Source organism: Centropristis striata, chromosome 2, assembly GCF_030273125.1.
Source record: "Centropristis striata isolate RG_2023a ecotype Rhode Island chromosome 2, C.striata_1.0, whole genome shotgun sequence".
Lineage (NCBI taxonomy): Eukaryota > Metazoa > Chordata > Actinopteri > Perciformes > Serranidae > Centropristis > Centropristis striata.
In genome coordinates, this window is record NC_081518.1 from 21,656,530 (window position 1) to 21,683,047 (window position 26,518).

Genomic DNA, 26,518 nt, shown 5'->3' on the forward strand with positions numbered 1-26,518 from the left:
AGGGGGGCTTGAGCCTGCGGAAATCTATGACCATTTCCTTAGTCTTTGAGGTGTTCAGTAGGAGATAGTTCTTGTGACTCCAGTCACTGAAGGCTTTTATCAGATCCCTATATTCAGATCATGATCATCCAACTTAGAATCAGTAATCAGCACCAGGATGGCCGAGTGGTTAAGGCGTTGGACTTAAGATCCAATGGGCAAATGCCCACGTGGGTTCAAACCCCACTCCTGGTATTGTGTTCCTCTGTGCAGTAGCTGCTGTAGTGTATTTTCTGCTACAGATTTACATTACTTTAATACTAAAAGTTCTGCTGTGTTAAAAGGCCTCTGTATGAACCTTTGTTCAGAACAGTCAGTCCTTGGGTAGAAACTGGTTCCAACCAGTATAATGACCATTAATATCTGGGAATTGTCAGACAGTAAAGGCATTGGAACATTGAATATAAACAGGTATAGGTTGTATCCGTTTAAGGTTAAAAAGTAGGCTTAGCAGCGTCCTCTTGTCCGGGAAAACGTACACATGCATGGGCTGTAACATTTGAATTAAATGGTCTTACACACAGACAGAGAGTCAGACGAACTGAGGGCTTCATTGGATTCGGGACACCTTTTTTCAGCAGCCTCAAATTGACAAAGTTTTGTCTCCGCTGTATTTAGGCAGTGTTCTGATTGATTGACAATAAAGAAAACTAAAAGGAACTTCGACTTGGTTTTTAATCCACTCTTCTCACTCAGAGGGGTGGTCAGTTTTACACCACACTGCTGAGTGTTACTGATTGTTTGGTTTGATTGAATGTGGAGAATAACATTCTGAGTATGATTGTCAGTAACAGAAAAAGTACACAACTACATTATGTGATTCTGTGTACTGTACAGGTCCTCCTGCTCAAATATTACTCCAATTAGTTATTTTTACACTTGTGTAAAAAAGTTTTCAAAGGTAAGATTTCTTTTTAATGCCAATGTAATATTCTGTTGTTGCAACAAAACATTTACAGAACTTGATGGCTCTGAGAAACCCCACTGAATGCCCTGACCTGCTTGTAGAGCCTGTGTTAGTACCAATACTTACATTTTTACATTTTTTTTACATTTTGCAAATTCTTTATTGCACTTTTTGCACTTTAAGTGTTTTGTCACCTCAAGCTCCAAATTCACTTCACAATCTCCTCTGCAGTCTTTATGCTCAGATGGAATTTATTTACATTATTTACACTTTTTACATTGGAATTGTGGTTGTAATTTTCAGTAGTTTTGAATTTTTCAGAGACATTCTTAATCAAAATTGAAAAGTTAGGAATGGGACAGCTTTCAAGGAATATACAACCCTGATTTTGTCTAAAACTTAAATGAAATAGATAAAAGAAAGCTGTACAAAGACTGTATACCTTCTCAATTTCATGGATTTTTTTTTTTTTAAATGTGGTTATTATGAATTCAGTGCATGCAACACATTTTTCAGAAAAAAACGTTGGGACAGAAAATTTAATTTCATCACATAAAAACATTTCTGTGATGTAATGGTGCAGAAGAAAAAATATTATTTATTATTTATTTATTTTTCTGTTGTAGCCACAAAACATTTACAGAACCTGAAGGCTGTGAGAAAACCTACTGAATGTAGTGACTTCCTTGTAGAACCTATGTTAACTTGCAAATGTTTTATTGCTAACTACAGTAACAAGCAGAGATTTGTCAACTGTCACTGTCTCCTCTGCAGTCTTTCTGCTCTGATGTTATCTGACTTTGCTGTGTGTGTAAATGGTAAAACTGAAAATCTTTTGTGACCTTTGAATTTATATTTGTAAAAGAGTCCTGACTTTTTTTAAATTGTGGTTGTGGTTGTAATTTTTTTCTTCTTCAGGATTGAATAATTAGGAATGGAACAGCACTTTCAAGGAATAAACAACCCTGTTTTGTTTTCTGTCTAAAACTTAAGTGAAGTAGATAAATATAGCTGTACAAAGACAGTATATTTAACTTTTTACATTATCAATTTCATGGATTTAAAAAAAAAATGTGTTGGTATTATGAATTCAATGCATGCAACAGATTTTTAAAAAAAAGTTGCAACAGAAAACAAATGTGAACATTTGAACATTTCTGTGGTGTAATGGTGCAAAAAGGAAAAGAGGGAGACATTCTTCTTCAGTAAATGATGTTTTTATTGGTCTTCACCACACTTTTTCCCTTTTCAACAATAAATCTGTTTTCTATTTGACCTTTTTAAGCATTTTAAGAGAGATAAAGAGAATATTGCACTTAAAACAAGAGATGAAAGTAGAACCATGAAGCAGAAAGGAGGAGGAGGGGGGAGAAATAAACAATCACAAGGCTTTCTTTACAGCACAGCACAGCCAGGTTACATGTGCCTCCTCAGTACCGCACAGCTTAGCTTCTTAAATATACATCTTTTTTTAAAATAGCAGTTCTATGATAAGTCAGTTTTTCTTCAGCTATTACAATACAGAACTCAAAAAGGTACACATGCACGTACAAGCAGGGCTCACTGAAAACCAACAGTCGGTATGATGATTTGTTTCACGGCAGATGAATCTGAATGCCACAGATATTTTATATTTTCTTCTTTTCTTTTTTTTGTTGTTGTTGCACAATACGAAAATGCAGCGGTTATGTGTGAGTGTGTATTTTAAGCTTCTGTCTGGAAAAGAGTGTGAATAATAGGAAATCCTCTATAGATAAAAATGTCTTGACATTGAGTGTCTGGCAGTCTGGGTTTTGAGTGGTCTGCTCATATGTGAGTGGTTTATTAGCCTTTACAGTGATGCAGTATTAAATAGGAACGCAGGTTACACAGAAGCTGTTAAAGATCAGAACCTCATTGTCTCCTCGCTGTCGACAATTTAAATCTGTTTGTTTGTCATCCAAAGAAAGAAACTGTGGTGGGTTTGTAATCTGCACACAAAGTTTTCTTCCCAGGCACAGAGTCGAGATGCATCGCGGGCTGCGACGCCGGATGAGTCGGATGTACCGTATGATGCACATTAACCAAGGCAACCAGGAGATCTAAGTCCTCCACGGAGAACGTAAAGGTAATCTGCATCTTCACATTCAAATCAACTGGAGCCGCTGAGGATCTGGGCTCCCTGCAGCCCTCTGCTTTATTTATTTTAAAGAGCTTATCGCCTTTTATGTACATGCATCTGTTGTACATGCATCACTAGAGGGAATAAAATATCATACAGAGCAATATCTGGATTTATTTTGAATCATAAAATAGCAACCCTGGTGAGGCGTGTTGGTCCTGTCGTTTTTTGTTGGTTAGTTAGTAAGTTTTGTTCCCGGTTAAAATCTATTAAAGTACTCAAAACTTATCAAAATATAAAATCATCAATATATCAAATTAAAAGCACGTCTACACATAATATTAAGTTAATAAAAAACATCCACTGATTTTACCACTGAAAGGAAAGAGCCAGTTAAATTATATACCGTTTAGAAACATGAAGTCGAGGTGATTGTGGCTAAAAACTTTAGATTTTGGTAAATTCAAGATGAACTATATTTTCTGCAAAAAGTAACCAGAAGGAAACAGCACAACAAGTTCTCAGTGCAGATGCTGTGGATGCTGAAGTTAAAGGAGCAGTGTGCAGGATTCAGAAGCATCTGTTGGCAGACATCAAATATAATATGCATACTTATGTCTTCATCCATATATAATCACTTGAAACAAAGAATTGCCGCCTCATTCATTAGCTTACAATGACCCCTTCCTTTTGACAGAACCCTCCATGTTTCTACAGAAGCCCAAACCAGGCAAACCAAACACTGGCTTAAAGTACAGCTGCAATGATTAGTCAACTAATCGTTGACAATAATAATATTAATATTAATAATAATTAATCAGTTGAAAAATAATCTCTCTTCAGGCTCTGTCTGTTTATGTCTTGCATGCACATGCAAACAGCAGATTAGATCAATTTTCCAAAACTGTTGTTTTGTTCTGGTAACTTCTGAGTATCCACTGTTATCTCTGCAACATTTCTGGCTGATGTGGCCAAAATGGTGCTGATTCTCACCTTATCACCAGACTTTGTAAACAGATGTACAGCTGTTCTTCCACTATACAGTCATGGAAAAAAAGTATTAGACTACCCTTGTTTTCTTCAATTTATTGTTCATATTAATGCCTGGTACAACTAAAGGTACATTTGTTTGGACAAATATAATGATAACAACAAAAATAGCTCATAAGAGTTTAATTTAAGAGCTGATATCTAGACATTTTCCATGGTTTTCTTGATAATAACCAAAATTATGTCAAGAAAACCATGGAAAATGTCTAGATATCAGCTCTTAAATTAGAGTTTAATTTAAGAGAGTATGGGTCACGATCTATATTTGTCCAAACAAATGTACCTTTAGTTGTACCACGCAATGAACAAGAAATTGAAGAAAACAATGGTCTAATAATTTTTTCCATGACTGTATTGAGGGAAAAAAGGGCAGCAGCAATTTCACGAAATGTTAAACAGTAGGCATCTCTTACAGTTGCACCACAGCGGCTATCTTTTCTCTCTCTCGCTGTACACAGGCAGACAGGAGAAGTCACTCCTGAACATGTCTGGAAACATTTGGTGCTGTTGAACAAAGGTGCTGAAGGCGCCCACTTGCACCCAGTTTAAAAACAAACAAACATATATGTGTATGACAGAACAAGACATTTAAAGACATCACCCAGGACCTTTTTCTGCCATTTTTTTTTTAGAGTAAACGATTTATCTGGAATATAATCTGCAGATAAATCGATCATGAATATACCTGTAGTTGCAGCCCGGTACCAGAGAGGGCCTCTGAGGTTTTTATGTTACCTGAAAGCCCCTGTAACCAACATACTTGAAAAAGAAACAACTAGAAGCCTTTGAACCCTGCACACTGCTCCTTCAACACTGCTTTAAGTTTTTGCACAGTGCTTACTGTTTGTGCTTCTTCGAGTGGCAGCTCCAGGAAAAAAACAAAAAATGATGAAATACGGCTGAAATACTGAGTTGGTGCTTTTTAAAAGTGCCATTTTTTTAGCTCTATATGTACAACTCGGACCTTTTTTTGTGCGCTGTAGTTAGTTCTCGCCGACAGAAACTCACAACAACAGAAGAGACCAGCTCGCCGACAGCCTCCGCCACAGAGCCGTGTGGATAGAAACCGAACATACCTTAAATTTTCTACGACGAAAACACACATTTCATTTCCCCTTCCAGCACAGCAGGACAGAAAGGCACATGTGGGTGACAGTCTAACCTCTAACCGTCAATCGCACCGACCAGGCAAACACAATCTCTCCTCGCAGCCACATGTTCCTATTGTTGTAGTGGAATATATTCTTCGTTCTTTAACACAGCTTTTTTGTATAAAGATCTTTGAGACGCAGCAACTGATATGAGGTTTTCCTCTTGTGAGCTCAGAGTATCAGGATGATGATTTTTTTTGTACTTGTATCGCCGCCTCGGCCATCAGTTCTCCTCAGGATCCTCTTGCAACGATATGTTTACTCGGAATACACTGAAAAAACACACCGAAAGACTACAGAAACAATTATAGAGAGAAAGTTATTCGTCAAATCCACCGTAAGAAATAACAGCCACTGAGAAATTCTTACTTTAACGATTGATTTAACCGTAGAAATATCACCACAATACAGATTTCTGGATATGGTCTTCTCCTATATGCTACGGCAAATATACTCAAAAGACATATTTTTCTATTACTATGTCAGTAGGAGGCACAAAGTTCAACACTGGGACTGTCATTTTTTTTTAAGAAAGACAGGGAGGGAGAATAGAGGAAAGTGGTCACAATCGGCCTGCAATGATGTTTTTTAATGTATTAAATTGATCGCCTTTGTTGTTAAAGGCTCGATGTGGAAGAAAAATAATTTTGTTGCTGGCTCTCAAGTGTGCAAACTTGTGCTTTGATTTAGTCCAATTAGAAGACAAATATTAATTTGTGTTGTTACCTATATGACGCTCTTTTTTCTTTTTACAGTACAATGGTCTTTTTGTCTCGAGATGCCATTGTCTCACATGGTTTTGAGGGAGAAAAAGACAATTTAAGGAACAGAAAAACTGCACTCTCCCTTTCACAGGACTGAGAAATCATAATAATGTAGTGGAGGACATAGTTGTCATAAAACTACCTTTGTAATACAAGTGGTGATAGCCACGACAAGCTTATAAATGAATAAAAATCTAGAAAAAAATAGACAGTTATCCAGGTCTGTTTCTGCTTTGGGTGTTCGAGTGCACAAAGCAGCAGCAGATTTGCATATCAGGCTATAAGAGAAGAGCAATTAAAACCAGATCTACAGGAGGGAGGAGAGAGGAACGATGGGCTTAAAACTCGATCTTGCAGGCGGGGAAAGACTCGTCCTGCATGACGACGGTGCTGCTGGAGGCCAGGACCATGATGTTGAGCTCCTGCTGCCTCTCGTGAGTCTGCTGGTACCAGTCGCGGGTCACTTCCGTGTCGTGGGTCGGGATCAGGGTCACCTGAGGACAAGACACAAGACATCAAAGAAATGTCACACTGAGAGGAGGAGAGCAGGGAGGTAAGACATGGGTCATAGAAAGGAACAGAGTCTGGTTTGCAGCATAAGGTGCATTTCCATTAGGTACTTTTCCCTCTAGTGAGCCGATACGGGTGTGGCTTGGGAGAGAGGATCCACCCAAGATCCGACCAACTTCACTTCGCTTGGGATGGTGCTACTCATTAAGAAGATTAGCAACAAGTCTCCAAAAGTCTCCAATAACACCAGAAAAAGTCGCTTGACTTGTTGCTAGTCGCTTTTTTGAAAAAGAGTCCCTAGAGGGGTCTGAATAGTAGCTAAATATAGAGACAAAGTTGCTAAGTTGGCACCACTGCTTGCCGCGTCGGTCTGTTGTCACATTCGGACTCCGTTGGTTAGCCGCTACAACAGTACCTGTACGGCAGCGATTCCCAACCGCTGTTCCGCGGCTCACAAGTGTGCCGTAAGAAATCATCAGGTGTGCCGTGTATGGGAACAGAGGCCGAGGGGAACTAACTAGTGGGCGGAGCCAAAACGAAACACGCCTATAGACTGTTTAAAAGAAGTCACAAATCCTAACAAAAGTGTCTTAAACCTGCATTCTTTCTAAGAGCCAGCAGGGGGCAACTCCACTGGCTGCAAAAAGAGGTCAGGTTGTACAAAAGTCTATGAGAGAATGACATTACTTCTGATTTGATTTCTGACCTCAGTAAACATTTAACATTTTGAGTTTATAATTTCAAGTCGCCTTCAAAACAGCATGGTGTTCATTTCGTAAATTATGGTCCCATTTAGAGTAAAAAAGGCGATAAGATGGGATAAGCTTTAACCCTTGCGTTGTCTTAAGAGACAAAATTGACCTGCCACTATGTTGAACAGCAGAAAAAAAACAACCTAAATTATCTTTTTTCAAGATGGAAATTGGTTGAAATGTTAATCTTACTTACTGTTGTTTATACACCTCATGGTTGGGGGCAATGATTAAAAAAGAACAAAAAAGAACTTTTTGAGGATATATTTGTGAGAAATAATTCTACTTTCCTCTATTTCTAATATCATACATAAATGGAGCATAAATGAGGCTTAAGGTGTCGAGTGTAAATTTTTTTCTGTTAAGTATAGTTTGTTTTAAGCCTGTTTTTTCACTTGCCAACATCCCAATTAATATCACAGTTAACATGAGTTACTGATGCACTGCAATAATCGTTACCTAATAACTTAGTCCTCCACCCTCTGGTCACTTCTGGCTCCATTCACTTCTTTTATACAGTCTATAGTTTCCACATAGTGTAGACATTTGCGAAACTGAAATTAACATTTTATTTCACTTGTCAAGAGCTTGTAGACTAGATTAACATATTGCCTCTAGTTCTTGTTTTTTATAGAAGTAAATGAAAATCTGATTTAGTTCAGACACTTTTCTTGTAGTGCAGGTAAATCAGAGCCATTTTAACTGATGTGGAGTAAGAGGGCTCACTCCATCCTCAGGGAAATTGTAAATATCAGCCAACTTCGCCAACTTACTTTTTACTTTGCTCTCAAGGGGAAGGTCTCAGACTCAGTTTAATATATCTCTTCTACTCAGGACTCACTTCAGCTACACTACAGCGAAGCCAGAGTTTATGTCCAGCTGGTGGTGTTATTGTAATGCACAGCCATTTTGTGAGATTTAACAGCCATGTTGAGAGCATCTTCTCATATGTGTATCACAGCAAAAATGCTGATGATGTAACTTGAGCTGTCAGCATCCTGTGATTAGATTAAAATCATGCATAGAGGACAAGATTAAACTTTATTAATCCCCAGGGAAACCGTTGTACAGCAGTTGCAGTACAGGGATGCACACACCTCTCCCTCTTGCATGTTCATTATCATTAAGCATTTCAGAGCAATACACCCTACATCCTTAAATATGCAAAATGATCCTCCACAAAAAAAACTACGTAGGGTTGGAATTGTTACCTGTAGGTTTGATCCCCACTGAGCTTTGCCGTCCAGCAGAGCATCCAGGACTCCTCGGCTCGGTTCACCACTTGCATTGTCGTTCCCGCTCACCACGTAGTACGCAGAACGAACACGTTTAAAGAACTCTTGGTCCACGTTCTTTGCACTGCAGTGGTTGGGAATGTAGGCCAAGTCCACATAAATAGGAAGGCCAGAAGCAGCTGCAGAGCCGGACTTCTGAGAGCCTGCAGGGGACAATGACACCAAACTGTCAGTGTGTGCAAAATCATTTATCTTACTCAATCTGAAAAGCTTTTGTCTTTATAAGCTCACCTGAACTGCTCTTGACTCCGTTAGTCAGCCCCTTGCCAGGGTTGTAGCTCGACCTGGAGAGGTCGTCGTCTTTGGAGCCCTGTCCGTCCGACAGCCGAGACATGCGTGAGCTCTTGTCTGCGTCCTTCTTCTTCAGTGAGGTGCTGCGAGGAGACGGCGTCTGTTTGACGGGCATGGGGGACCTCTTACGCCTGGCCGGGGATGCTGATTTGGTCTTTGATGAAGTCTTCTTTAAGCCCTTGGTTTTTGGCTCTTTTTTTATCAAGCCGTTATCCATAGAGTCTGGATCCACCATGCAGACGTCTGGGCGTGGGGGGTGAGGGTAGGGGTCCATGAGGGGAGCAGGAGGAGGGTCGTTGCTCCTCCTAGTGGAATGATGGCTGCCTCCTCCTGAGGCCGATAATTTATCAACAGGCATGTAGTCTGCATCCTCATCCGAGTCCATGTTGCCTTCTCCAGTGGCAGAGGGGTATTCCTCAGTGCCTGGGTGCACTTCAGAGTCTGACTGAGAGGCTAATGACTCACTGACGGAGGTGGGCGGTGTGTCCTCCGTCGCCAGACCGAGCCCAGCTGACATGCCGCCAGTATGGTGCAGCGAGCTGCTGTGACTGTGAGACTGGTGATGAGGCTGCTTGTTAGCCCGTCTCTTCACTGACAGATCGTGCTCATCGGCCTCCTGTGACTGGTCACTCCTGCGTCCGTGCTCGTCGTCTTCCTCGTCGCTGGATAACTGCCGCATGCACGGGTTGATGAAGGAAGGGGAGAGGTCTTGTTTGGACTGCCTGTACTCGGAGGAGGAGTATCCAGGAGAGCTGCGGCTGGTGTAGGAGGAGGTTGCTCCCATCGGCACGTTACCAGCAAGATCCTGATCGCTGTCATCATCGTCGTCGTCATCCTGCCCCCCTCGGCTGCACTCTTCAGCGTAGAACGGCGAGCGGAACGGCTGATCGGTTGAAGACAGTGAGAGCGGGCGAGCGGGGTGCTCTGGCTCCATCTCACACTCCTCTTCGAACTCGTCATCATGGCGGTAATGTGGAGGGGAGTCTCCGGGGACCATCCCCATCTGGGGCTTTGACATCTCCCACTCGAAAGGGCTCCTGTAACCTGCCGCTCCCTCTCTGGGCTCCACCTTTGCAGGGCCTGAAGCTGCACCGCTGGCCGTCGCTCCAGCGGGGGCGGCGGAGGTTGAACCGACCTCTGTGGGACCGTTGATTGTGTCCGGCTTGCCGCTATGGAGAGATGAGGGCATGTAGGAGCTGAGAACATCTGGGAGCGCACCGGCTGGCTTTTCACTTGCAGCTGGAGCAACGGGCTTGTCAGAAAACAAGAGGCTGCCAGCGAGGCCGCTGGAGGGCGACCTCCGAGTCATCTCACGCATGTATGCCTCCTCATCCTCTTCTTCACTGCTGTCTGTCTCTTCAAAGTAATGCTTGCCTTCTATGTCCGGGCGTGGTGAGGAGGTGACGCCAAACAGAGCGGCGCTGGCAGCCTCTTTGTCCTTAGAGAGCTCTGTCGGTTGAGCAAAAGGTCCCGCTGAGGCTGCAAACCCAACAGCCGTGTCCAGCTTGGACCCTTCAGACCAATCAGGCTTGTAGAAGCACTCAGATTGAGGCCCTTTGTCCGTAACTCCAGCTGATGTAGTCATATGCTCCTTCTTGTCTTCGGCAAAAGCAGAGGATGTGAGCGAGGGGAAGGATTTGACCTCCTCGAAGGGGCTGAGAGGGGAGAAGCGGGCTAAACTGGAGGTGGACTCAGCCGTGGTTGTGGCTGTGGTCTGTTTTTCAGACACTTCCAGATAGTCATCTTTGGCGCCAGCAGAGCCGGAGAAGGAAGAATCCATAACCAGCGAGTGTTCGTCTTTAAAGGAGGAGTACTCGAAAAGAGGCTCGGCGGGCGTCTCCAGCTCCTCTCCGAACTGTCGGCTGGTGGACAGTGAGCCCGAGGTGGAGGAGGAGTAGCTGTAGGCAGAGGAGGAGGAGTACCCTGGGGCGGCGGTGGTCGTGTACTGAAAGCTTGTGTCCAGGGATTTTTTACTCAGAAGATCTGGTGTCTTCTGCTTCTCAAAGTCTGCATCAGCCCGCTCATTCTGGTAATAACTGTCCTCTGTTGATTTCAGAGTGAAATCCTCTTTGCCTTTGGTTAAAAATGAGTCTTTCTCTTCGCTTCCATATGAGTAATTGAACCCTGAGGAGTAGCCAGAGAAACCTGTAGCTCCCAAATCAGTTGGCTTCCCACTCATTGATGAGGAATCATCCTTTGTTTCCTGTTCGGTCTTTGCGGGTGGTGTGTCTTTGCTCGGCTTCCCCTGGCTGTTATAGCCATACCCGGCCATAGAAACCATAAATTCAGGCCTATTTGAGCCAAACATCTCAGTGATTGGACTTTTTACCTCCTTCTCAGACTTCTCTTTGGCTCCTTTCTCCATATCAGAGTCGACGGTGCATTCGTCGTCATCCTCCTCCTCCTCTTCATCCTCCTCATCTTCGTCGTCGTCATCCACAACTTCATCATCATCGTAGTCCTCCTCATCCCTCGCTGTTAGTTTCCGCATATCGACCTCCAAACAGGCTCCTTTCTCGCCATAGCCCGTGTCGACAGGTTTGTCCACATCAAACATGGAGGAGTACGTCTGGGACTTTGTGCTATCGGTCTGGCTCTTAAAAGGAGCGTCTTTTTCTGAGGATAAAGAAGTGTACGAGGCCTCGGGTCTATCAGCGACTGAAGGGAACTGGCTGCCTGTGCTGTATTCAAAAGCCTCCTTTCCTTTGACGTCTTCAAACGGAGGTGCAGCAGAAGCGCTCTTGGAGTCTAGCCAGGATGAAGCAGAGACACTAAACCCTTCCTTTTCTGACATCTTGTCCTTGCCTGTAACCGGTGACGGAGGCTCCGGTTTCTGCGAATCCACTTCTCCCTTTGCAACGTCCTTCTCCACTTTGTCCAAGGACTCCTGACGATATGAATCGGAGTCAACAGAGCCATAAATGTCACTGTAAGAGAAGGTTTTTCCATGCACGTAGGGCGTGTCCTGTCTAATGTAAATCGCCTTTTCTTTGGCCTCTTTCTCTGGGAAATTATAGAGACTGAAATGAACGCTCTTCTCAGGCTCTTTAAAAGTGACATCAGTTTTCTCCGTGCTGTCGTCCTTTGAGTCTGGTGATGAAGGTTTGGAACCGACCCCGCTGGGGAAGTCATCATCTTTTTCATCCTCTTCGTCTTCATCCGAGTACATCACTTCCGGTTTTGGTTTCTCGTCTGAGCTGAAAGACACTGTCACCTTGTCCGAGACCTTGTCCGAGACCTTGACCTCCGTTTCTGTCTTTGCAGCTTTCGCCTCAGAGCTGAAGTCGTCATCCAAGAAGCATCCTTCTTTTGCCTCCATTAGCTTGGCCTTGACCGTTGGCTGCAGATCCTTTTTGGTGTAATACTCATCTTCCTCCTCGTTGGATTCTTCAGACTCTTCGGACGGCACCTTGTCACCTACCACTCCAATAAAGGCTGTATTGTCTAACATACTGACTGATTTCTGGTCATCTTTGTCTTCTGGCCTGAAGGGTTTATCTTCAGTCGGAGAGTAGCCGCTGCTTGTCGGCACAGACTGAGTCGGTGAGGCCAGTTTCATGGTGCTGTCATCTGGGCTTATACATCTTTCCTCACTCTCCTGCCTGGAGTGGGACTCAGAAGAGAAAGATGGAGGGGGTGAAACAGGCTTTATTTCAGCACCAGTCTTAAATCCCTGCGAGCTAAAGGGAGACTCTTTCACAGCCTGTGTGGGAGAGTGCTGCACTGTGGAGGAGAAAGAAGGAGGTGGGGGAGGAGAGAATGTGGCAGAGGGAGACTTCTGCTTCTCTTGGAGCATCATGAAGGCTGCGTGTTCGTAGCCCTCTTGTAGTTTACCCAGAGGAATGTCAACGTTCGGAGTCTGGTCCTCGTCCTCGTCTTCCTCATCGTCTTCTTCCTCGTGGATTGATTTGACCTTTGCGTCTTCCATCTCGGCAATGTTGGGCTGGTACTCGTCAGAGGACGGAGACTTGAAGCACTTGTCGTCCTCCAGAGAGGAAGTGGGTGAGATGGTTCCTGCCGAGTGGAGGTAATCCTTCCCAGGGGCAGCCTCGGCGCGGGAGGGGACGCTGTTGATGGTGTCAAGCAGGAGGGAGTTCCTTCCTGCGTCCTCGGCCTGAGGCGCCGTCACAGAGGTTATGGACTGGTCCTCGGCTACAGACGTGGCAAAGGACGAGAGCTTGTCGTATTCTGTGATGGATGTCGCTGAGGAGATGTGCTCCTCCTCTGCAAGAGGAGCAGCGATGATGGCGGGGTAAGGTGCAAGCTCAGGCTCCTGACCTCCCGTGAAGGCTTTTGGTTTGACGTCAGACATGGCTGAACCTTTCATCTCTTTTATACCGTGCATGGAGTCAAAGGTACCTGGGACATCGGGTACAGAGATGTCATAGGAGCCAACGTCGTAGCTCAGCTGTGGGATCCGATCTTCTGGTTCCTCGTGGATCTCCTCATCAGAGATCGTCTGTTCAGTCTCGGAGTAGCCGGGGATGGTTTCGTCTTGGATGAAGGAAAACTGCTCCGAGGCGGAGGCGGCGACCTGCCCGGACAGACCTGTGGTTGATAAAACTTTCTGCTCAGCTGGCTTGGTGTCCCACTCTTTTCCAGTTTTTTCCTTTTTCGCCTCCTCTGTTTTATATTTCTGCACCTCATCGTCTTCTGTTCCTTCAAATTCTGCCTTTTCAATGACATCACCCTCCTCCTCTGAGCTCTCACTCTTCTTTGATCGGTCTTTCATGTCGTCCTTTACAGGAGATTTGTCATATTTCTCCATCTTCTCCTCTTCGTACTTCTTGTCAAAGCCATCGCTTGCCTTCTTGTCAGTGTCTGCGGCCTGCACCGGAGAGTCCGGTTTGACAGGCGACTTGGGGGAAGCAGATTTCTTCTCAGCGACTGGGGATGTTACTTTCTCATCGGTGAAAACTAAGGAAGGAACTTTGGTGTCCATGTGGAGTGAATGTCCAAACATGACATCATTCTGGATCGGCTCGCTCTTGACTTTGGACAGCTCTTCTTGTTTCAGGGCCTCAAAGTCCTCAGTGAGGTCCTCGGGGGAGGACACGATGGACCTGTCGGCCAGAGCTGCTGCTGCGATCTCCTCCGGGATGTTCTTTGGGACTGGCTTCTTCTCATTCGCTTCTTCTTTAACTGCTTTATTTTTGTCCATCTTGGGTTTACCCTGAGTTTTCGCCTTGTGCAGAGTTTTCCTCACTTCAGGGGTGAGTGGCTTCAGGTCAGGTTTAGTGATTTTTCTCAGTTCTGGTTTACTCGCATCCTTCTTTTTATCCTCTTTAGCTTTACTTTCCTTTTTATCTTCTTTTCTTATGTTCTCATCTTTCTTTACTTTCTCTTTCTTAATTTCTTTCTTCTCTTTGTCTTTCTTTTCATCCACTTTCTCGTGCTTGGCTTTCTCTTTGGGTATTTTCTTTTTCTCCGTCTTGCCGGCAACCGGGGCCACCTCGCTGTTTTTTTGTTGCTTGGTGGCTTTCAGACTCTGGCTTTTGACTTTCTTCTCTTCCTTCTTTTCCACTTTATTCTCTTTAGTGATTTCACTCTTGGACTCGTCGTCCTGCCCTCCGGTTTCTTTCTTTGTTGTTTTAGAGTGAGGTTTGGGTGAAGACTTAAGACTCTCTTTGCTGTCAGTTCTTGATCTTATTTTAGTCTGTTTGATGATGGGAGGAGGAGCACCAGATGATATGTCTTTCTGGGTCGCCACTGGGTATCGCAGGAAGTCCAAGTGTTTCAGTTTCTCAAGACCCTCAAAGATTTTATTCTGTGGTGCATTTCCAGGGAACAGTACCCTTACTATCTTTTCTGTAGGGCGGTGAGGAATCCAAACGATGAGCGCTGTAACTGAAGTCAAATAGGGGACTGATATTTCTCCCTCTTTTCCGTTGGCCATCGTAATCCCAGTCTTGGCTTTGCTGTTTCCAGCCCATTTCTGCATTAGAAACTGCATCTCTTTGCTCTCTTTTACAGGGTTTAAGACGTACATGTCTAGCTTACCCACGCCCAGTTTGTGGAACAGCGTGATGGGTTCGATGGTGTTGCTGACAACCCTGTGAAGAGGTTCCGGTGTGATGCCGAGCTTGTTGAGGTACTGCAGCGTCAGAGATGCTTCCTCAATGCTTCGCTTCACTTTCAGTGTCGACTCGGGCATCCGGAGCTTCTCCGGGACGTTAAAAAACACGATCCCGAGCTCGGGAGAGATCAGGTTCTTCATCCATTCACCGTTGCTGCTGGAGCCGTTCCCTTGATTATGCTCCTCTTCTTGCTCTGCGATCTTTCTCTGGAACAGCCCGTTGATGCCGGGCAGGTTGTCCGCACCGATGTGGGTGAGCAGAACGGAGTCGATCCTGTCCAGGTGGCGAACCAGCTTCCAGAAGCAAGACTTACGATCAGACCCTCCGTCCACCAGAATGTTGAACCCATTGACGGCGAACAGAGCGGAGTCTCCACGACCTCCAGGGAAGATATAGCAGCACGGTTTGGACAGCTTCAGAAAGCCTCCAGAGGTCGGCGGCTCCAGGAGGTCAAAGGACGACGGCACATCCACCGTCTCCGAGACGTACTCCGTGAACTCCGTGACTCCATCCATGTCGGGGAGGTGAGGTTCGGGGTTCAGGCGGTATTCCAGAAGGTTTTGAAGCGACTGCTGCTCCTGGCTTTGGCCCAGGGAGCTCCAGCCCCCGTCTCCCTGACAGGAAACAGTAAGCCTGGACGGCTGCTCTGTAGAGGCCCTGGACAGGAGGTCAATCACCTGCAAACACAGTGAAAAACAACCTAAAGTACCAGTGTAATCAAACAAACGTTAATCCATGCATGCATAATGCATAACATATTTGGAGGGAAAGTGCACCGGGCTTACTTGAGGGTTGGAGACGATGTCGGAGAAATTCTGCCAGGTGAAGGCTCCACCTTGCAGTAGGATGTCTCCTCCCTGCTCAGAGCTCTGCCCGCTCAGTATCAGCAACTTATTCCCAGCAAAGTCAGTGATCAGAGAGCGAATCTGGATAGAATACAGAATAAATAACTTTGAGAACTGCCAACATTCATGCTTTGTGATCATAAATCTCCCAAAAGAAAAAAGTGGAAGAGAGCAATTTAGTTAGTTTATCGTTCACCTCCCTGAAGAACAAATCACTTCACATGTATCATGAAGACAATGAGCTGCAATAATTCATTTAATTTGAGTGATATTGATATCGAGAGCTGCTCAATTTGTCCCCTAATTGATGTCATTCAGGCAACGTGGAGCCATTGAGTGATAATAACGATAATTACAAAGCGAATATTAAAATCAAAGTACGACAGAGACACAAAAAAGTCAAACAACGTTAATTATAAAGAACTGCTCATAAATCAAAAATAAATGCAACAGTTTCAAATTAACTCTGAAAAGTTGACTAGTTTCCGTGTGTTTCTGTTTTGTTTGGACAAGCTTTAAAGCTGCAGCAGACTTTTTTCTTTGTTTTATTGGGAAAATCGGTCATAATGAACTTTTAGAACATTGTCATTTAAGTGATCTGTGAGAAAACTAAACCTCACATTTTAGAAAGTCTAGCCTGTGACTGGAAACTTTGACCAATCACAGCTCATTTCAGAGAGAGGGGCTGTTCTACAAATGCAGATATGCATGCACGACCCTGCAGATGGTGAAAGTCTGATTCAATGGTGGGATATCCTGCAGAAAAAATTGCTGTTCCACTACAAAACAGTAAGACGGACTTCTCAAAAAGAGTCAAATTTTAGTCTGACAATAAAACTTCGGAGACAAGTTTCAAAAATGGAGAGAAAATGTTGCTGACAAAATGTTTTTGTAGCTAGCTATGTCCCAGTGTGTCATCTCAAAGGGTTTTACAAAGAAAACATGACTCTATTTTGCTCTAAAATTTCCACTACGTGATTTAAATGAATGACTAATACTTGTACAAGTTGCTGTCTGAAGAGGCGTTGAGGACAGAGAGAGAGCGAGAGCTGTGAATTCTGGCAGTTTTTTAAATCTCTTTTACCTTTACCAGAAAACCGCCCACCACAGCTTTAATTTCAGCAGCAGAAGCTAAAAATTGTGTTTGTAAGTGATAAATCTCTGTGTCTTACTGAGGATCTGAAGCTCCTGCAGCATTAAGAATAAAGGTCAATGTTAAAGGTTAACACAGCACATACAGTGTGTTAACAAACAAACTGTTCCTGCAGCAGCTTTAAGGGTCAGGTGTGATACATCTAAATCTATCAGTGATGCAGGTTTCACCATTACCTCGTTTTCATCATATTTAGATTATTGTTCTTTTTTTTACATTTCAGCAGCAGTGAAAGTCTAACAAAGTGACTAATGTTCACACTGACAGTCAAATCTGATGCATCTGAGTGGGTTTATTTATAACACAGAGAAGTGTCTGAGTCTCACACTGCGAGTGTTTTCCTGTTAATCAACCCAGTGATGATCACCAGGAGCAGAGACAGAGACGTCCCAGCGCGGCTGAGGGGTGAGCGGCAGGTGCTGCTCATATTCCCATTATGTAAAACATTTCATAAAGGACTCGGAGCATCTGGTTGTCCTCTCTTTGCTGTGCTCTGTCTGTCCAGGTGCGGCGACTCACCTCTGAGGCAGCGGTCTCCTCTGATGGGTTCACCAGTACCACAGTCTCCAGGACATCACTCTGATACTGGAGAGTCCGCTGGCCTGCAGGACACACAGATAAGAAACAACTTATGACGACACTAAGGCCAAATAATAACTGAGTTACAGAGGAATTCTTCTGTTTGTTGCTTTACAAAAAGGATAAAATCCACGACACTTAAAATCTGTTAAAAAAGTAGTTATTGGTTTGATACAACCACACACTCACTGATAGTAAAAATAATACAATAGCATTATGAAAATTAGTTGGCTAGGATGTTCATAAATGGTTTTGACAGTCAAATCTACGCTGCCACATCTCAGGAGAGTGAATTACTGAGAAAGAGAGGTCTGGAACACAGTTAATTTTCTCCTGATTTGTCAGTAAGAAAAATTACATTATTGTGTCAGAATCAGGCGGCAACCTTCAGGTCTGAGCAGTGAGGCAAACCAGGAAGTGCCTTAAGCTGCATTCTACCAAAAAATCCAGCAGGGAGGCACTGACGGGGGCTGAAGAAGCATTTGGGTCTATCCATTTCAATACAAAATTAGTAAACTTCTCACTTGATTTATCACCTCAGAATTTTTTTAGGACAACACTATAGTCTTAATTGCTAGTAAAAAATCTTCTTCAAGACAATTTGATGTTAATAGTGTAAATATTGGGCCCATTTAGAAAAAAATAGGAGATAAAGAATCATATGATTTAGGGCGTGGCTACCTTTGATTGACAGGTCACTAACAATGTGAGCCGTCATCAGGAGAGAAGCAAAACAATGAGTATCCACGGCAACGTGTCAATAAAGTTATATATAATGTTATATAGATATTAAAAAAAAGACATTCACTGGTTTGGTCTCATAACTTTGACCCTTTCACTGTATTTTCACTTAAAGACAGTTTATTTGAACGTTTTGTTCAGTAAAAATGTCTTGTTCAGCGTTTGGTTGGACTAACAGACACTCCAAGGAGTCGCTGTTCAGTTTTCTGAGGTCAGTAACGTATATTTTGTTTTTGTTTTTTGCTACCAACTAACATCCTAGTTAATGCTCCAGTTAATGCTAACATGAATTAGCAGCGGCTTCTCTCAGTCAGGTTGAGGTGTAGAGAGGCTGTAGTCAGTGATCAGATCCCTCTCGCTCCTCCACAGTCCAAATATGGTCTGCTCCCCGTATCGGAAACAAGATTGCGACGAGTGCAAAGCTGAAGTCAATGCCTCAAACAAGCCACAAACCAATGAGTGACGTCACGGTGAGTACGTCCATTATTTATACAGTCTATGGATAAAACAGATCCTTCTGAGTCTGGTCCTAGAGGCTAGACTTGTCGGTGTGGTCATTGGTCCTGCGTTCATTTCAACACTACAGTTTCAAAACCATTGCACCACATGGATCTGGTTTTGGTCAGTTAAAGGAAGAAATACTTTAATGCGTATTTCAAAATTGTATTTGATTTAGTTTTTTGCACTGGTGGTGTAGCCGCTTCATCAGTCGCCAATTTTTTTTATTAGTTATTTTTTCGGTCATTACTAATTTACTATCATACAATACTATAAAGCTCTAAGCTTTATTTAATAGTGCAGAGATACAGAGGAGAAGACATGCAGGAAAGGGCACTGAGCCGAATCCAAACCCGGGCCGCCTGCTAAAAAGTCCTGGGAGACCATCGTGCACAAAGCACAAGGCACAAGAAGAATACACTTAAGCATCCTTGGAAATTCCCAGATAGAAGGATCCTGTCCTTGGTAGAGTTCTGAGGATCCTTGACATCTGAACAATCCTTCAAATTCAGCCGTTTGAGGATCTTTCTTTGACTTTGAGTCTCTGGTTACAGCTGAGGCTGATGGGAACAGCAGTAGTTTTGCAGGTATTTACATTTTAAATAAGTGTATTACAGACAAATGGAATTATTGACCTTAAATGTTACCTGACAGAATGATAAAATAAATACTCTATAGGATGTATGCCAAACTGCTAAGAAGAAAACCTACTATCTGTAACATATTTATACTGTTTGACCTGCATGTAGTGACAGAACAACGCCCTGTCCTCCAGCATCTGTCAGCAGTCAAAGTGAATGAACCCCGCCCCGCCTGCTCTCACATCTCACTGGATACTGATCCAGAGCCCCCTGCGATGGCTTTAATCCTGAATTAAAAATACGTTCTTTTCATACACAATGAAAACAATAACGCAAGAAAAAAGACAAATCCCTCAGCCATAAGCCTCGCTGGCTGTTGCTATGGGGATGCTGAGTTACACTGACCCAGTCTTGGCGGAGGGAGACGCATTGCAGCATTTCTGCAGGAGGGAGGGGAGGCTCGTGCTGCATGGGAGTACGCACACAGCTTCACATCGTACAGGAGGTGAAGGCGAGGGCCAAACAGCAGCAGTATGAGCATGCAGCGAGCTATATTTAGCATGAAAGATGTTCTGCTCCTCAGGAAGAATGTGAAGGAGCTGTCACACAGTGTTTATGTCTCCTTCGAGGAGGTAACGAGGGGTGAAAACATAAATTCAGCACTTCTGAAAATGACTTCAGGGGTTATATGTAAGGTCAAAAATATTACATCCATAAATGAGTCTGCAGCGTCTCTTTGCAGCGACAGTTTCAGCAGCTAATTTGTGTCAGATCATGTTCAGTGAGTAAACACGCCGTGGCCTACTTTATTAGATGCTGTTGTTTTACTGTCACACTCTTCACAATCTGAATCTGTTCAGCTGCTGATAAAACAAGTCGAGTGGAACTGATGCTGGTTTTCTCTCTGAACCTCAGGAGACTGTTAAAATAAAACTGTGACTGTACGCAGTGAGCAAACTGTACTCTGAATGAATTAACACAGATATTGACATGCAGGTTTTTTATCTTCTTTTCAGGATGTTAATGAGGATTAGAAACTCGTTAGAGATTCTGCTCACATGCTTTATTGATGTAAATGACCAGCAGTTAGTGATTTTCTCCTGGTAGAATATAACAAAGTAAGTTTACTAAGATACTGTATTCACGTCAAATTTTGAGCTGCTTACTTAACTTCATGCACTTATCCGATTGCAAAGTATAATTTGATGTTTGAGGTCATCCACTGCAGGCGATATACACGGCAAGAGAGGATTTTTTCTTGCAAATGTATAACTTTATAATCTTAGAGAATATGTGGCGTATTTGTGAGTTTTTTTCTCTTCAATTAACCATTTAAATCTCAAGTCAAGTTTTTCATTGTAAATTTGTGATTTTTTTATTGTAAATTTATTTAAAAAATAAATTAAAAAAAAGGTACATTTTGTGAGTTATTTTATTGTTATCTCAGAGAAAATCCATTTTTCTTGTAATTTTTTTTTCTTTTCTTGTAGATTTGTGAGGTTTTTTATTGTAGATTTGTGAGTTTTTTTTTATTATAGATTTGTGAGTTTTTTATTGTAAATTTGCGAATTTCTTCTCAGAATATTACTGTTGTTGTAGTGGAGTAATTCCACAGTGTAGTATAAGTACTTTTACTGCAGTAAATTATCTGAATACTACACAACATCCACATTTTTGCGCTTCATTTGTGAATCTTGGTCTAATCAGGAGCAGCTGACTGACTCTCAGTGATCGCAGACAAGCAGCAGCTGGGTTGACTCTTCGTCTCTCACACTGAAGCAGAAACTGTCCAAAGTGTGGCTGAAATCCATGAATATTACTACCAGCTATGAACGGAGCAGTAATTGTGTTAATTAAATCATTACAGTCTGTCATCACACCAGTTCAGAGGAATGTCGACCAACACGAGAAGAAATGGACGATTACTTTGATGTTGGACCCTCAAGATTAAACTGTTGGACTTCAGACTGCTCTGAAGGTAAAAAGACACATTATAGTAAAGATTTCACTTGTAAACACTAGATTTATTTCTTATAAGGGCATTCCAACCTACTGATACATACAGTGTGAGCTGTTTTTGTCGTATTATGCTTTGTTTTTCTGTCTAATCTGGGTCAGGACCTCCTACAGACTGTGTGATGTGGGATGTTCCCAAAAATGTTTTTGAAAAAGCAGAAATAGAAAAGTGACTGAAACAGATTCTTTCTATCTTAAGTTGCTGTTATAGGTCGAGGGAAACAAATTGATGATTGACACATCTGTGCGTCACCCGATTTGTTTTTAAACTGATGAAAAGTTCAGTGTGAGGGCGGAAATATACTAAATGTTGAATCAGTTTGATGCTTTAAAGACAGAAAAACTCAGTGGTGGAATGTAACTAAGTACATTTACTCAAGTACTGTAATGTACTGTGTGTGCAATTTTGAGGTACTTGTACTTTTCTTGAGTTTTTCCATTTTATGTAACTTTATAATTTTACTCCTACATTTAGCTGACAGTTTTAGTTACTTTTCAGGTCGAGATTTAACATAAAAAACATGATCAATTAAAAATGAGTACATATTTTCTTAAATTTAACCACATAACAAGCATATAAATTAGTTAAAATGAGCCCTATGTTGACAAAAGTAACATGCTGCTGACAAAAATGCATTAATAATAATAATAGTTCAATAATATATTTAGAACATATATAAAACAGTCTGAGTGGGTCCATTCTGCATAACGAGTACTTTTTACTTTTGATACTTTAAGTAATTTTTGATGCTGATACTTTTGTACTTTTACTTCAGTAAGTTTTGAATGCAGGACTTTTACTTGTAGTGGAGTAATTTCACAGTGTGGTATTAGTACTTTTACTGAAGTAAAGTAATCTGAATACTATCATGTAAGTTAATGTATAAGAATGTGGTGTTATTTTAATTTATTGTAGTTTTTTTAATGTTAAATATTGACTTAAAGTAACTAAAGCTGGCAGCTAATGTAGTTGAGTGAAATATTATTATGATATATATACATCTTCCACCACTGCAAAAACTGTATTCAGGTCAGAAAATACAAATGTATAAATATCAGATTTAATGTGACTTCCAGTATCAACCATGCCTGTGTTCTGTATTTTATCTGAATACAAAAACAAATCATGTTGTTGCTTGAACAAATTCAGCTACAGATAATGAGTCTCTGTACACCTTTTATTGTGCTATAAATCTGAATGATTATTAGGTTAATTAACATGGTATTTCCAGTTTTTCCATTTCAGGCCTGTAAAAATCGAACAATCTGAGGTTAGAGAGGAAAGTATAACAGCTCGGACATATGCAGCTTATCGAGCTGAGCGATGTGACAATTCTCAGGAAAGAAAGACCCTTAAATTAATATTTAATAATAATGTTTGATATAGAAATAGCTCTGACAGCTTTATCTCAGGCAGGGCTGAGTGATCTCACAGCGTTTATCATTTCCTCGTCTCTCTCAGAGCCTCAAACTGTGACGACGGGACGTTAATGTGACACCAGAGAGGACGGAGGGACGAAGAGGACGTCAGCGTCCCTACGACCTTCACATGGACAGAAAGGTACGAGCTGTTGGACTCACTGACGACCATAAAAGAGCCATTCAAGGAATTAAGCTGAAATAATTTCATCACGTAAATGTTGTGAATGTTATTAGTCGTGACGTGAGTGGAAACCTCTCTGTTCTGAACTTAAAGTTTAATTCTCATTTTTTTTAAGTCTTCTCTGGCTTTGATACACAGTTTGCTGAAAAACTGCAAACAAAACTGACACAAAACAGCTTTTATCATATAATAAAAACTTGTGCACGCAGGATTTAAACAACAGCTGGAAAAATGTTCAAATACCAAAACGGTATTTTTTTCAATACCCTTTTGCGACACCATATATTGACCATTTATTGACCATTTAATTGGAGTTAGCAGAAATTTGGACTCATGCTCTTTGTACACATCAAGTGAGCAACTGGCGAAGCAAATGTCACTTTTCCTTTTTCACTTTTCATAGAATGACCAGAAAAAACACAGAATTACAAAAAAAGATGTAAAATGACCAAAAAAGAAACATTACCAAAAAATATGTAAAATGATAAACCGTTTTCTCCACATATTGTACATATTGAAGTATTGTAATGTTGTAATTTTATGGGGTTTGTCTTTTTTTGGTTGTTTGCAACAGTTGCAACACTTGTGGGCACTTGGAAAAGTGTTTTTATATATATATTAATATATATAAATTGTTTTTAAAAATTGGAATATATATATATGTGTGTGTGTATGTGTATATATATATATATATATTCCATTTTTTAAAAACAATTTATCAGAGATTCATCTTTTTAACTGTTACTCTGCACAAAGACATGTTTGAGTTGTGCTGATTCCATATAGCTGCAGCACTTATAGATTAATATAGATTGAAATATTTAAATCCGTAAAAAGAGCAAAAAACACTCAGAAGCAGCTTGTTGTGGTTCAGAGGGTGAATGCAGTTATTTTAGTTTTGTGCCTAAAGAATCTGGCTGCATGTGTCCACAGTCAGTTCGTCTATCTGACTCGATGTTATCTCAGCCGTGGAAACGCTGAACCGCCGCAGGCCGTATTATTCTCCGGTTGTATTTTTAACCACTGTGGGTAACAACAGCGGCAGCAGCAGTGGGAGAACGTGGAGTCACTCACAGCGACATATATGGGACATGGTCTACTTTCACCACACAAATAAACACAAACAGCTGGCGTGTGTGCTGGCCTCAGGTGGCGTGCCAGTGTGTGAAGCTGTCGCTACCAGCTCGGACAGTGTGAGCTGTGACTGACTCCATGGTGCAGCAGAGAGGCGAGTGTGTAGGCTCGCTGAGCTCCACATTTACTTCTTAATGCTGTGAAGCGCCCACTCACTATCAGACTGAGATTCAAGAGCAGAGAGAAGCTTTTTTGCTGCTCCAACTCACTCTGTGAAACTGACAGAGGAACAAGACTAAACACATTTACCAAAGGAGTGTGTATGTATACTAAAATATGAGACGCTGAAAGTTCATTCTGATCTCTGCAACAGTAGCAGATATTTAGTTTGTGTTCTGAATAGTACAGGGCAATCACATATCCACAATGAAACACTGAGATGGACGATGATATTGTTGTTTATATACTTTCTTCTATACTTTTTATACAGTACCCTGCAAATGTTTTAGACAGGTGTGGAAGAAATGCTGCAAAACAGAATGCTTTCAAAATTAGAAATGTTATTAGTTTATTCTGATCAATTAACAAAATGGAAACTGAGTGAACCAAAGAAAAATCCAAATCAATATTTGCTGTGAGCACCCTCTGCCTTCAAACCAGCATCAATTCTTCACACCTGCATCAGACTTAAAGACTTTAAAAAATATATATGTATGTTCCTTACTTGATATGGATCTGATAAAGCTGGCACACGGTCTAAATAAAACAAGGTAGAAGACCTTTATCTCACTAATTCGATATATATGCAGTTTGCCTAGGTCAGGCTGCAGTGACTAACATCCAATATTCTCCAAAAATGAACCTTGAAGTTGTATGCAAATTGATTAATTGCATGATGGTTCACAATTGGTTGATTCCAACACAGGAAGCCTTCAAGGTTCGAGTGAGAAGCAAAAGGGAGGCCAACACTGCAAGAATAAGCGTAGAAAGGACAGAGACAATACACACACAAAAACACACATAATGTTGCACCTTTGTGCCCATTCTCACCTACTCAACGGGTCTTACAGATGCATGGGTCAGGATTTTTAATATGCACGCAGCTAACCCGTAATGAGCCAATCCATAAAAGTATATGTCAATCAACCAACAAATCCAAACGGCAAACTGCCGTTTTTATGCATTATAGTAGCACAATTATCAGGACCAAGACTGGGAGCTTTTAAATACCATGTTGGGCTCAGACATCAGCGTGAGCGTCGTACATCAGCCCAACACTTCAGTTCTGAAGCGTAGGTCACTTCAGACACATTTCTCAGGAGTTTGTGTTGTACGTATTCAAATTTCTGTCTTTTTCTGAGCAGTTTGAATACTTTGCTGAAAGTTCATTCTTTCAATCAAATCATAAAATCTTTCTCAGGTGAAAAAAACATCGATAATGTCTTTGGGAGTGTAAAAACAGAAAAAAAATCGGCTTAAATCAAGGGATTTCATCGAAAGCTCATAATTATCATAGAATATAGTTTTAATGAGTAGTTAGTAGATTGTTTCTCATAAGTACAAGATAGTAAATCATAATTATGAGATAATCCTGAGTCTGTTTTTTCCTTTGAAGAATGCACTGCTCTTCTATAGAAACCAGAGTAATTTGTACGAACAGGAAACCAGTTATTATCAGCTGTTATCAAAGGGACAGTCTTGATCTGATGCTCCAAATGTAACCTTGTGTTTCCTGCTGGACTCACTTTTTCCCTCAGAGCCGACAGAGGGTTGTCATTTTTCATCGTCCCTCAATTAATCTTCCATTAATATTTTGCTGTATTCAGATATTTGAAGGCCCAGACTGCATTTGTTTCCATGATAACGGTGTGAATGCTGAGTGGGCGTGAAGTGGCTTTACAGGAGATTGTCCTTTGGACAGCTTGAAATAGTAATGAGAAAGCGAGGCGGCTATTAGCTCCTCAGACACGAACAGCGTTTATATCAGTGGCTGTTTGGTCTCAACAACAGGGAGCAGCAAGGCATCATGGGACATGGAGCTGCCTGCGACTTTGTCTACACACAAACACGACTTTAATCTGACACCACCTGAAATAAAAAGCTTGTCGTGCGAAGTATAGTCAGTACAGACGGTTTGTAAAGCTAAACTCTACCAGAAGACTTTAGTTCTTTTAGGGTATTCTCTCTTCTCCAGCCTCCCCTGTCCTCTCCCCTCTGCTCTATGTAAACAGCCTCTCCTGTCCTCTCCTCTCTGCTCTGTGTAAACAGCCTCTCCTGTCCTCTCCTCTCTGCTCTGTGTAAACAGATTTTCAGTGAATATTTGTCATGTGACCGTTGGTCTCAGCAGAATCAATCATGTCTTCACATTGTCTCTGAGGAGCAGAATTTAATGTTGACACATGGAGAATGAAGAGATTCTGACACAAATATCAACATTTTAAGCTTCGTTTTGGTCACTTTTTCTCACTGAAACTTTTGTGGAAAGTTCAAT

General features: G+C 41.9%; 2 protein-coding genes and 1 non-coding gene across 4 annotated transcripts in view; 2 read left to right on the forward strand and 1 right to left on the reverse strand.

The window, feature by feature from the left end:
* Window positions 1–151: 151 nt before the first annotated feature.
* trnal-uaa (transfer RNA leucine (anticodon UAA)) lies at window positions 152–234 on the forward strand. Its single transcript has one exon. It is a non-coding gene; the product is annotated as a tRNA-Leu (tRNA).
* A 5,550-nt stretch (window positions 235–5,784) lies between these two features.
* map1aa (microtubule-associated protein 1Aa) overlaps window positions 5,785–26,518 on the reverse strand; it is a 100,274-nt gene continuing 79,540 nt past the window's right edge. For both annotated transcript variants that reach the window (XM_059345889.1, XM_059345897.1), the window contains 5 exons: window positions 17,455–17,537; window positions 15,723–15,863; window positions 8,801–15,614; window positions 8,486–8,712; window positions 5,785–6,506 (listed from right to left, as the gene is read on the reverse strand). In XM_059345889.1, the coding sequence (XP_059201872.1) occupies window positions 6,351–6,506; window positions 8,486–8,712; window positions 8,801–15,614; window positions 15,723–15,863; window positions 17,455–17,537 (7,421 nt within the window). In that variant the 3' untranslated portion in view covers window positions 5,785–6,350. The remainder of the gene's footprint in view (window positions 6,507–8,485; window positions 8,713–8,800; window positions 15,615–15,722; window positions 15,864–17,454; window positions 17,538–26,518) is intronic.
* The window catches only part of tp53bp1 (tumor protein p53 binding protein, 1), a 153,082-nt gene continuing 146,813 nt past the window's right edge, over window positions 20,250–26,518 (forward strand). Inside the window, exons 1-2 of the mRNA XM_059345911.1 lie at window positions 20,250–21,312; window positions 22,813–22,911. The gene's annotated coding sequence lies outside the window, so the exon portion shown is untranslated. The remainder of the gene's footprint in view (window positions 21,313–22,812; window positions 22,912–26,518) is intronic.